This window comes from Pelophylax lessonae (genome assembly GCF_965119305.1).
Source record: "Pelophylax lessonae genome assembly, chromosome: 7".
Lineage (NCBI taxonomy): Eukaryota > Metazoa > Chordata > Amphibia > Anura > Ranidae > Pelophylax > Pelophylax lessonae.
The window spans coordinates 144,835,522-144,849,246 of NC_138774.1; the positions used below are offsets into that span (position 1 = coordinate 144,835,522).

At 37.2% G+C, this 13,725-nt stretch overlaps 1 protein-coding gene across 1 annotated transcript in view; it reads left to right on the forward strand.

The window, feature by feature from the left end:
- The window catches only part of PASD1 (PAS domain containing repressor 1), a 115,457-nt gene that overhangs the window by 55,988 nt on the left and 45,744 nt on the right, over nt 1–13,725 (forward strand). Inside the window, exons 8-10 of the mRNA XM_082264609.1 lie at nt 1,886–1,999; nt 5,406–5,524; nt 5,909–5,991. Coding sequence (XP_082120735.1) covers nt 1,886–1,999; nt 5,406–5,524; nt 5,909–5,991 — 316 coding nt within the window. The remainder of the gene's footprint in view (nt 1–1,885; nt 2,000–5,405; nt 5,525–5,908; nt 5,992–13,725) is intronic.

Consider the following 13,725-nt stretch of genomic DNA (forward strand, 5'->3'; position numbering starts at 1 on the left):
TACGAAAAACCCACCGAGATCAGTAATGAAGGCTGCTGCATAGTAGGCCCGTTTACTGTAATCTTTAACTTCCATTAATTTTAAAGCAGGAAAAGTACAGAAAACACTTATAACTGTGTGTGTGTGGTTTAGGAAATTAGCTAATTTCCGTGTTAGCAGTCGTACCAGGGTTATAATCTGAAACGAGAAACCAGTTTGTTTAGAGCAGAGTTCTTCTTTACTGGTGAATACTTTTTCAAGTAATAATGTGTTTTGGATGGATTTAGGGCCCCTTCACACCTTTGTGCATTTTTTTTTTTTGTGTTTTTTTTTTTTTTTGCCCTAAACGGCTCATTCACTTTGAACAGATTTTGATGAGTCTCAAAACCTAAAAAAATTATCCGCACTATTTTTGGCCAATATAGCATACCAAATGCATGGTACATTGTAATTCATGTGTGTTGTTGTCTGCTGAGAGACAGGTGTGTTTCTTTGTAATGTATACGTTCGTTATTCTTATATTCATAATAAATGGCAATGCATATAGAACATGTGTTGTTGTTGGTTGAATTAACACTCATTATAATAGACTTTAATTCAAATAAGAATGCATGCGCATAGGTGTGCACAATCCCATTAAGTAAACAACAGCACCAGCTTTGAAACAGTGAGGGTAATCTACTTAAAGGGAGTTATAATGCTTTTAGTGTTCTTAGATCAACATATATAAGTTTGATGTCTATATATAATTTATAATTCCCTATGTATATGAGGGAAACCATAGTTGTTCAAAGGCTGTACCTTTTTGCTCCTTTTTTTTTAATTCTTTAATTGAGTCAGAAATGTTTTACAATCCACAAAGAGTAACAGAACAACTTAAAACAAGGAGTAAGGAGTAATCCGAGCATTACTATATACTGATCATACATACAACATATAATCCAAAATGCAGAGATCAAAAGGCTATACAGAACTTTCATGGACTGGTAAGGGACGGGGTCCTTTGATATAAAAATGAAACCCTACATGCAAAGAACACCTGATGTATTGCATCGTAGGCGGGAATGCCCCAGAAAGCCACCTCTGTCAGTGGCTATGCCATTGTGAGAGCTGTCTATAGATGAAAGTGGGATGCCCAACCCTTGTGCAATGAATATTGACAAAAAAGGGTAAGGAGGTAGGGGACGAGCGAGAGCAGCTAGGTAAGATAGGGGGTGTTAGTAATCCAAGGCAGAGACTGACATGGGAATGGAAAAGAAGGGGATAGGTACAGGAACATTCTGCTCCTTTTAACAATGCAAGTCTATTAATTGTCTCACTTATTGAAAACGAGCCACTCTGATTTACTGATATCTTATCTGAACAATTATTAGGAGAGTGAGCGTAATTGGTGTGAGCCATCATGGAGCTCCTTTTCTAACAAACAAAGCTCTGTATTTAAAACAAAATTAAGCAAAACTTTACTTGTAAAATTAGGAAATGCATATCTAAAATTACTTTAAAGTAAAAACCGCAATATACTGTATGCTTACGCTGCTAAAACCACCCATATTCTACCATGAAATCTTACTAGAGCTGCTACCACTAGTCTTTGCAATCACAACACAAATCAGATATATGCAACATAAAAAAGTTGCAACAATATGCAGAAATTAATATATATATATATATATATATATATATATATATATATATATATATATAAAATTTTATTTTATTTTATTATTTTTATTCTTTGAAGTCACTTAAGTTGTATTTGCTTTATTGATTTTTTCTTGTATTTTTGCATATTGCCACCATTTCCGGACCGCTTCACCTTATGAAAATTGACATTATACATTCTTGTTAATATTGTTTTTGTATTCTCTTATATTTTAATATATAATTTTATTATTATTATTTTTAGGTGAAAAACAAGTGGAGTTTTGCTGTCATTTAGCAAGAGGAAGTCTTGACCCAAATGAACCTCCCACTTATGAATATGTAAAATTTGTTGTAGATTTTAAGTTTTTTACCCATGGTAAGTATTTTTTAATGTCTTTAAAACTCTGCTATATTTAATGAAAAAATCAGTTAGAATGATTTTACTTTGTAAAGGGGTATTCTGATTTTTAGCAAACCAGTTCCTAACCTCATCTGCTCAGTGGCAAAAATCAGTATCTGAGGGACACCCTTAGACCTGTTTTGGTTGAATATTGTCCTTAAAGCCTCAAAGTGAGTTAGAAGCAATTTTTTTTTTTTTTGCAAAGGGGCACTCTGTAAAAACAATATCCTTTGGAATCTGACTGTGCCAATGCTTACTTACAATCTACTAGAATGTAGCTTTCCCTTAAGTGTAACTATAGACATGTTTTGCTTTGGATAGAGTAAGGAAATGTTAGAAGTAAGATGTTTTACTGCTTTCTGTATCTTCATCCAGGAGATTTTCCTGCATATCCTGATTCAGAAACACTAGGAATTAAAAACCGTAGATTTTTTTTTTTTTTTTCAAAATGAAGGGAAGTCCCACCTTTAACATTTGTCATTGAAACCATTTTCATGATTGGAAGATATCTAATCTTCCAATCATGGCAATGATGTTCCCTCATCTTTCCACTGTCCAAAACTAGAAAGAAATACAAATTTTAGCGAAAGACACTTATCAGACCAGACCAAAAGAAGTGTTTCAATTGGTCTTCAGATTGGGCACTCTGATCCTTATTTTTTAAAATTAATCTTCACGAATTCACTGTATGGATTTGTTTGGATTTATTAGAAAATCACACATTTTCCTCCTGTCCTGCAGTTCATCTGATCGGTTTGTGTGATACAGTCAGCCGGGTTCTAATCCAATGATGAGATGTATTATGTATACAGTAACATCTAATGTGCAATCTTCCTCAGGCTGACAGACCAGCTACACTTGCTGGAATCTGCATGGCATAAAGTCTGCAAGACTGTGGGTCTACCCCCATGCAGAGGAACAATGCTATCCTTACATTCAACATTTAGAATTGTGGTTGTAGTACTGGACCATATGTTTTTTCGAGATTCACATGGTCTAGCCTGTATGCTCAGTTTGGTCAGCTAGTTTATCCATCCAATAGGAAAAAGTTTACTTGAAATGTTTTCCTTATATATATATGTAGCCTATATTGAATGGATGTAATGTAAGGTAATGCCCATGGGGGTAAAAATATAATTGAAAGTTACTCACTAGGGGGAGAACCCTTAGGGGATTCCAGGATGGAAAAGGATCTGGGGGTCTCAGTAGAAGACAGACTGACCAATAGCATGCAATGGCAAGCTGCAGCAAGCAAAGCCAGTAGAATATTAGCATGCATTTAAAAGGGAATTTTCTCCAGAGATAAAACGATAATCCTGACACTTTATAAAACTCTGGTTTGGCCGCATCTGGAGTATTTCTTCCAGTTCTGGTCACCAATCCTCAGAAAGGATGTGCTGGAACTGGAAAGAGTCAAGAGAAGGGCAACAAAATTATTATAGGGGCTGGAGGACCTCAATTATAAGGAACGACTACAAGCACTAAATGTATTCTCCCTGGAGAAGAGACACTTGAGAGGAGATATGATAGTGATATACAAATATCGCAACGGTGATCCCCGAGTAAGTATGAAACTTTTCAGTCCCAGGGAGTGTAAGAAGACACGGGGCCTAATGATGAGACTGGAAGAGAAGCGGTTTAACCCTTTGCTGCATAGGGGGGTTTTCACTGTCAGGACAGTAAGAATGTGGAACTCTCTTCCACAATCTGTGATGTCAGCAGGAAGGATGGATAGTTTTCAAAGACTCTTGGACATGCATTGTAGCGAACACAATATACGGGGATATGGGAAATGATTTTCTACACACACACACACACCAACACAGGTTGAACTGGATGGACTTTTGTCTTTATTCAACCTTACCAACTATGTAACTAAGAGCCTTTAAATTGGACCATCTATACAATTATGCTCCTGATCCATAAAATACTCATTTAATCTATGTTTAACCCATGTTTTACACACCTATAAGACTGGAAAACATTCTCCAAATTCCTTGTGTACATAGTATCAAACATCATTATGTAGGTTGACTTACTCCACTCACATTTGAGCATAATTGCAGTAAACACAAAATGTGACAGCAGCTTTGTAACCTTTCACAAAATGTTATGGATTGTTATTCTTACAATCAACTTTATGCAGCGATAACAAGCTCTTATATTATCTATACACATTAAATGTGTTAATTAGATGCTGGGTATTGTAACCATGACTAATGTCACTATTCCTAATGTCATTGTGACTAATTCTGCCATTGTGCTAATTTGACAAGAGTGGAAAACAGCTCATTATAAGTATATGACTGTATAGTTGCTTTGTTAGAGGGCTTCTTTAGTCCTTCATCTCCTTCGGGTTCATGGAGTTGAGTTAGTAATTGTAGATTACCAACAGACAGGGAAACAACATCTGCTTATTGCATTGCTAGCACCACTATTCCATTTGTTTACATATTGCTCTATGTAATATGTAGAATACATATTTGCATTCTTTGTATTTGTACTACGATTTTTATGATATGTTACATACAAAGCTGAATACTGAACCTCCCTACAAAGTGAACAATCACTTAGATTGAGCAAAGTGAGTGTTATGCACATAGCACCTTACAGATTCCTATTAGATTCTTATTAGTGAATTCTTAGTGAATAAAAGTCAGTATCCGAGCGATTGAAAGGCTGCATTTTTAATGTCAACCTATGTCTGTCGGATGCATACATATACTTTCTCAGAATCATGGCTCTAATAATGAGCTCTTAGACAGCAAAATCTCTCAATTGCTGTTTCACACACATACACATGCTAAAATAGTTTTTGCCTTTAGGATGGATATAGTTGAGCGTACCAAACTGATTTCTCTGTGTATTCTCCATCATTCATTGTGAGGGGTTAGAACTAACAGGAGTGAAAATCTTGTTATGTGAACACTTGCTCCAGGATCAGTTGTTTAGGTGAATGGGGGTTTCACTTTTAATTGATGTCAGCTTCTTGTTGTGTCTCAAGAATGGGAAGTAAAGGTATTTCACCTCAATGGGACACAGAAGGCAAAAAAAACTCTGTACTCTTCTGTTCACAATGAGAAAATACATTTTTGGCTTTTTTTCATGGAGGCTTGACTGCCATTTACATGCAGTTTCATAGAAAAAAAGGATAAACCTAATGACACCTGTGCCACATTTTCTGTATGTAGTCAAATTCCATGTAAGCAAATATATAACTGCCACATGCATTAGAATACACAATATGTTATAACCCTGATAAGATCATGCTATGTTATATGTGCACCTGACCTGCTGACAACAGAAGCACTGCACTCTGAACAGAATGAAAGATCTAATCTTAACTTTTGCTGATGTGAGGACCTGTCCAATCTTGTTACAGTGCCTACATCTTCATATAATGGTTTTGAGTCAGCTGTTGCAAGGGCATTTCGGTCAGCCAGCGAAGAACAGATATGTCTTGTAGCCACAGTGCGGCTTGTCACTCCACAATTTCTCAAGGTGAGTGCAGTCACTTTTTTAACAGTATGGGTTACTTAGTACTTCCTATAGCTAATCAATATCATACACATGGACATTTTTACGCTTATAAACCATTGTGCTTGCTATATCTATTGCTCTTTTTTATATACCACTGGGCAGAGAAGTCTCTAATCACCTATGAACCAAGATGCATTTCATTCTTCCCAATAGTTTTAGTTGGTCTAAAGTGCTGATCATAGTGGCACGCAGTAATTTAAGCCATGCTGTTGGTGCATAATCTAGACCTTTAACCCTAAAGTCTAAATAGAAAAGTTACAATAAAGTTCTGCAACTATCACTATGAGATCTCCAGCCATATAGTTACACAGTAATAACTATATCATTTTTGTTGTATGTGTGCAGGAACTGTGCAATGTTGAGGAGCCTTGTGAAGAATTCACATCAAGACACAGTTTAGAGTGGAAATTCCTATTCTTAGATCACAGGTAAATGATCCTTTTTCATACTTGTACTTGTTATAAATTGCATTCTTATAACACCAGCGGTGGCAGACCTGACCACCCCTACCAGAGCCATGTACCATAAGTTTTAGGCTCTTGTGTGTATGATAGGTGCTGTTAATAATGAAGAAATGTAATGGGATCTTGGTTCATATTATAAATTAAATTTCATATTTTAATAACCTAAAATTGGATAGATTGTAGTACTATCCATCCAGTAATATTCATTCAGAAAATAGTTCTCTTTCAAAGGTTTAAAACAAAGATGAAACTCCTAGTGCTGTACATCTACAGACACTACTGGGAATGCTGGAACTACATACAGCAGGCTACCTGTAATTTCACCTCAAGCTGTATGCTGTCATGGGGGAGAGGCAGTGTGCCAATTACAGGTATAGGGAGGAGGATTCCAGGAAAGCTGAGTACTGTTGCTATTACTGTAAGAAATTAAATTGGATTCAGATTGAAAAAAGGTAAGTCTTAAAGCCCAATTCCACTGTGTATAATTTTATTTCTACCAAAGGCCTCGTTGGGGCGATTTTATCCCAATTCCAGTCCCAGTGACCATGTTGTCACCATAAAAAGTAAGACAAAATCTTTAAATTTTTCTATGCTGCTAGCATGGAAAGGGTCAGTGATTTTAAACTGAATTTTGTTGTTCACAGTTTGGTAATGACCATCTGTATTTTATTTTGAAAGGAGTTACAGTACATGCCACTGTTTTTTTTGTTTGTGTTTTTCCTATGTCACTCTTGACTTGATCAAGGAATTCTTATGTGGCTCTGAAATGTCACATTTGTTTATTGTGATAAAATAAAAGCTCTTTATAGTTTAAAAAAAATAGCACTACATAGTCTTACATAATCTTCAATAGGGACACGCACAGCAGTTAAAAGCTATAGTAAAGAAAGTATATAGTAATAGCACCACACCACTGGTCTTTAGAGTCCAAATCAATATTCTTCTAATTAACAAACCGGATAATAAAGCAACCAATGCTCAAACAGGATGATAAAACAACCAATGCTTTTCTGGGGTTAAAAACAATACTCCCTTAGCAGGGCTTTAAAAGCTGCATATACAACAACAACTGGACTCTGTGCTCATTAGGAAAATAAGTATGCAGGTTGTTCTAAATTTAAAGCAAACAATGTGCTTGGATTCCGTGTGCTCTAAACGTAAAACAACCAGTGAATTTTTTTCTTAATGAGTTTTGTCCTCTTTTATATGCAACATTTCAAGCCCTGATGAAGAACAATTCTTAACTCCCTGAAACATTGTAAATGTCTTATACTGTTAAATCCTGTTTATGAATGAAGGAATATTGACTTTGACTCTAATGACTATTGGTGTAGCGCTATCATTATCTATTTTTTACCATAATGTTCCATCCAGGGTGATTTTGCATAGACTTGGTATATAAGAGCCATTTAAACAGAGCCTTCAAGTTCCATTGACTAGATACAATCAATAAATATCTCTAATATCGGTCTAATTACCTGACATCCTGCACCTTGTGTTCAGTCTATTTGACTAGCAAGTAGAGGCTGACAGAGGTTCTAGTCTGATCCTAACAAAACAAAATGTATTTTATTGCCAATTGTGTCCCTGTTGGATGTTTCCCCTCCCTACCCTTTTGTCCCTGAGACAGATAGTGAGATGAAATCTCTTAAATGATCCCACATCGAGCGGTAACTAACAGAAGGTGTACACCTAAAGCATATCAAAAGATGTTGCCTTGGATGATTGTTGCCTTCACCTGTGATTGTGATTCCACCTATTTCCAAAGAGCATTATAGCTATAAACATTGCAACTATATAAATGAATAATATTAAAGCTGTGCTGATATCTGGTTTTTCCTGTAAGATAGCTTCAGCATGAAACTATTCTTTAACCTTTTCACTGCTAGAAATGCAGAGAAACTAGCTAAACCAAATAAAGGATCTTGGAATTCCCCTAGAGCCCTGACGTGCCCAACTTTTTATTGTACTAGAGTTGTTGCTGGGTAACAGCCCCATCCACTATTTTAGCTGTTCTTGGCTATGTACGAGTTGTTGGCTTGTTTCAAGGTTTCCTCCTCTTCATTTTCCTACCTCTTAACTTTAAGGGGGACATAAAGGAGTTGACTGTGTAGGTCAGTCACAATTTACAGCACTTTTTGCTAGATTTTAGGACAATTCCATGCAAACTTAGATTTACTCTCACTGAGGTTATGGGTCAGACCGGTGCCCCCTCCTAGTTCAATTCTGGTAAAACTCTTAAGAAGTTCCTGGAGAGCACTTACATGCCCAAATATAATGTTTTCAGATTTCAAAGTTTAATGTATTGTGCTCAGGGTGAACCTGCGCTTATCTGTGAAAAGTGAAATCAGTGGGAAACCTGCCAATTCCAGTGTTTGATGGCAAATGCCAATCGAGCTCCACAGTGCCAGGCAGTGAGCACAGAACCCACCAGAGGATGTCAGGCCCTCAGGCCAACATGACATGATTGTTTGGTCAGAGACATTCACACCAGTGGCCTGCTGGAGGTCATTTTGTTGGGCTCTGGCAGTGCTCATCCTTGCACAAAGGAGAGGATACCAGTCCTGCTGATGGGTTAATGACCTTTCGACTGCCCTGTTCAGCTCTTTTAGAGTAACTGCCTGTCTCCTGGAATCTCTTGTATTCTCTTGAGACTGTGCTGGGAGACACAGCAAACCTTCTGGCACTGACACGTATTGATGTGCCATCCTGGAGGAGTTGGACTGCCTGTGCAACCTCTATAGGGTCCAGGTATCTCCTCATGCTACCAGTAGTAACACTGACCCCAGCCAAATGCAAAACTAGAGAAAAACAGTAACAAAAATTGAGTAGGGAAAAAAATGTCTGTGGCCTCCACCTGTAAAACCATTCCTGTTTTGGAGGTCATCTCATTGTTGCCCATCTAGTGCAATTTTTGTTAATTTCATTACCTACAAAGCATCTGAAACTGATTAACAACCCCCTCTGCTATTTTACTGACCAGATCAATATCCCAGGAGTTTAACTGACTTGATGCTGTACTCTGATCAAAAAGTGTTCCTTTAATTTTTTGAGCAGCGTGTGTGTGTGTATATATATATATATATATATATATATATATATATATATATAAATAAATATACATTTTTCAGGCAGATTTTTACCCTCAATTTTGGATCATACTGTAATTTGAAAAAAATGTAGTGATTTTCTAGACAGTCTTTGTAAATTGGATTTGATCTGCCATGGGAAGTGTAATTCTAGCACCTGCAATCCCCTTTAGGCTCTTCTTCAATAACCTATAGCAGCCAAATAGAATCCTCTTTCATTGCCCTGTCATAGTCTGAAAACTCGTTGGTTTTTATGAACTGTCATTATTCCTCCTTGCACTGACTTGAATGAACCTAAGTCTGTTTGGTTCTGCAGTACGAACCACCAGTATGCCTGTTAATAGAATTTCACATTTTCATTACACTCCTAAACTTTATCTGCAATCAGTATATTGTGCATTTTCAAATGTGCTCCTAAACTGGTAGTGTGTGAGACATAATCCTCCTGTAGATTAAATTACTGGATAGTTGAGGGGTTTAGTCTTTGGTTTGGGATTAGCACAAGGGATTAAATCTTCTGTGATTTACCTGCATAAACCAGATACATAGCTGTGATTTGTACTTTATATATATTTTTTCCTTTCATCAATTTTAACTGGTTCATGTGGGTGATTTCACATATGTAGACAGAAATGATCTTGGTCATAGTTTACCAACCATATTCCTTATTCCCAAATCCTTACCTCTTTTATGTATGAATTATAAATGTATAAAAAGATACAGGGGTTGGAGTACCCAGCCCTCTACTTCTACAAAGCACTTGTTCTGCTCTGCTTCTCACTCCTGGGTAATATTAAAAGCTAGAGAAGGGGAGGAATATTAGTTCATAGTTTCAATTAAATAAAAAATATATCTATACATTTAATATAAAGCATTTTTATGTGATCCATGCACCAATTTTATGGCTGATATTTGTATTGGTGATTTATGCTGAAATGGTAAGCTACCAATGCTGATGTCTTCTAAAAATGCTGATTACGCTAGGTACATCTCTTGGTATAGTGTTTACATTTAGCAACCCCTTTCCTTAAAAACGTATTGAAGCAACCCATTTAAATTCAGTGATCTATACATTGATAGTAGTATATGGGAGGAGGTAGTCTGCAGCAGTTGGTTTTGAACATCATACCCATTCAATTAGAAGGTCTTCAGAATGGTCCATCATGGCCGGCCTGGGCTGGCAGACTGACAGCTCTGGAATATAATAGAAGAGCTATTGTATTTAAAGCTCAACTCCAGCCAAAACATTTTATTTAATTTGTTATTTTCATATAGACTGGGGAATAGTTAGAGTCCCAGGAAGTGAGATGAAATCTCTCCAATGGAGAAAAGTCAAAATCAAAAGCACAATTTTATTAGGGTAAGAAAAGGTAAAACTTCTAACAATGATTTTATTTCTGTCTGTGCCTCCTGTTTCAGTTACAACCACAATTCCTATTTCTTGTACAGTAGTCACAGGGACAAGATGCGAGGGAAAATTTCTTCAATACGGTCACAGACCATAAAATAAAAACAGAAATAAAAACCCAACATAAATATTAACTGTTTCCCACTCAAAACTAAATAACATTTTTGGATAAAGTTAGACTCTAAAAGTATTTATGGGCTAAATCAACGTGTATTAAAGGAGTTATATGGTCACAGCATACACTTTCATCTTATAATATCAGCAATGTAACAATACAAACAATAGTTATTTTTGACGATCTAGTATGAGCTTACTTGAACAATCTCCTTTCATGTTGTGTGTACCGCCTGTCTGCTGGCCATCAATTTCCACAATGTTTTAGTTTCCCTGCAGGATTTGCAGCTCCTCCTCTGCCGTTTACTTTCCATTTCTAAGGACTACATACCCCATGGTATCTTGATTCCTGCACTAACTCCGTCTCCTGAAACTCCTTCTCTCTGTAATTCAGAAGACAGGCTGTGTGAAATGGACCCACTCACAGGGTGTAGTGAATATGTGTCAAAGAGTGAAAGAAGTAATTGTGTGGAGATCTTCACAAAGTATGTTTACATACTTCACGATGGTTCAACATTAATTCAAGCAGGCTAAAAATCATTTAAATATAATTTGGAAATGAATATAAAGGGGGGGGGGGATTCAATAAAGCTTCTGTGCCACTTTTCTGGTTTAAATCTCTTTTGTTAGTGTATTGTGTCAAATTTACGAAGCATTTGTGACACTTTTGGTTCTGACAGTGGCTCGTGCACCAAATTCAGGTGGTTCTAAAAATGTGCCACTTTCAAAAGTGGAGCTAATTAAGACCCACTCTCCTTTGGCATACAGAGAGCAAAACTGGCTCAGACAGATTTTGCGAAAGTGTCTCAAGTGCATTCTAAAAGTGGTGAGCCGAATTTGAGTACAAGGTCTGGACTTGTCTGGAATTTGGCTCATTCTTCACAACTTTTGGAATGCACGATAGGCACTTTCACAAAATCTGTCTGCGCCAGTCTTTTTTCATTTAAGGGAATGATTTCACATTTTGACCATAGATGCACTTTTAAAACACAGCAAAGCAATAATACATATTTTGCCCATTCATGTATTTTGAGTTTGGCAGTACAACCATAGCTGCTCGGTTTGACCAGATGTTTTTTATAGGAACACTAATATGCATTGCATGACAGGATTGAGTTCTATTGCCAGGACTGCGGTAGGTCCATGATATGTATACTATATGTGCTAGGATGTCTATAGTTAAAGAAGAGGAGAGGCAGTGTTTGTTAAATGATGGCCTATTTCAAATGTGTTACCTTACAAGAAAAAGGGAACTATACAATTAGACCATTTGAATCTCACTGGAAAGGAGATCTTAAAGTGATTGTAATGGTTCAAACTATTTTTAAATAACAAACATGTCATACCTACCTGCTGTGTACTATGGCTTTGCACAGAGTAGCCCAGATCCTCCTCTTCCAGGGTCCCTGCTAGAGCTCCTAGCTCCTCCCCCTGCCAACTTCCGCCAAACTGCTTGGAATGGGGGCACTTATGCAGGCTCCACCCTGCTCTCTGCTCACTGGCTACGATTGATAGCAACAGGAGCAAATGGCTCTCGCTACTGTCTCTGAACTTATGTGAAGGGTGAGAGCTGAGAAAGCCCCTACTCTCGTGCACAGCGCTGGATCGAGATCAGGCTCAGGTAAGTATAAGGTGTGGGCTGGGGAGCTGCACACAGAAAGTTTTTACCTTAATGCAGAAAATGCATTAAGTTAAAAAAAAAAAAAAAAAAAACATCAGCCTTTACAACTACTTTGAGGTAGATAGTGTGTTGTGTTTTTTCCAAAAACTGTGAACATAGTACATGCCTGTGTATCGCTGCACTAATTTTGTTCTTAAATGCACATATTTGTATTCACTGTAATATCAAACCTTATGGCCATGGCGCCCATCCTGCGGCCTAGGAGCAGCATGCAGCCCTTTAACGCTTATTGTGCTCCCTTTAAGGCCTCTGCAGACAATAGTCTATGCTTACTCATACCAGTGATAGAAACATATTCTTTACAATGGGTTATAGAATGGCTTGGCTTATTTTTTTTTTTCAAACTATCCTATTTTTTCTGTGTTATTCATCCCTTTTCTCTCCTGTTTCTTTCTTTGTATCTTTTATAATAGATCTTGTTGAAAGAAACATCAAATGTGGCACAAGAAATTTTTGAGGAGGCTTTTTTTTCTTTCCTATTTCTTTTTTCTTTTCTTTTGATTTTCTTTTTGTGCGCGAGTGTTCGAGGATACGTTTTTATATGTTAAATATACTTGCATTCTTTTAGTTGGTCATTTTTGAAAATGGATAATAGGATGGTACTGAGGAAAATGCAATATGTTATATATACAGTACATGTATCATATACAGTGGGTACGGAAAGTATTCAGACCCCCTTAAATTTTTCACTCTTTGTTATATTGCAGCCATTTGCTAAAATCATTTAAGTTCATTCTTCTTCCTCATGAATGTACACACAGCACCCCATACTGACAGAAAAACACAGAATTGTTGACATTGTTGCAGATTTATTAAAAAAGAAAAACTGAAATATCACATGGTCCTAAGTATTCAGACCCTTTGCTGTGACACTCATATATTTAACTCAGGTGCTTTCCATTTCTTCTGATCATCCTTGAGATGGTTCTACACCTTCATTTGAGTCCAGCTGTGTTTGATTATACTGATTGGACTTGATTAGGAAAGCCACACACCTGTCTATATAAGACCTTCCAGATCACAATGCATGTCAGAGCAAATGAGAATCATGAGGTCAAAGGAACTGCCTGAAGAGCTCAGAGACAGAATTGTGGAAGGCACAGATCTGGCCAAGGTTACAAAAAGATTTCTGCTGCACTTAAGGTTCCTAAGAGCACAGTGGCCTCCATAATCCTCAAATGGAAGACGTTTGGGACGACCAGAACCCTTCCTAGAGCTGGCCGTCCGGCCAAACTGAGCTATCGGGGTAGAAGAGCCTTGGTGAGAGAGGTAAAGAAGAACCCAAAGATCACTGTGGCTGAGCTCCAGAGATGCAGTCAGGAGATGGGAGAAAGTTGTAGAAAGTCAACCATCACTGCAGCCCTCCACCAGTCGGGGCTTTATGGCAGATTGGCACGACGGAAGCC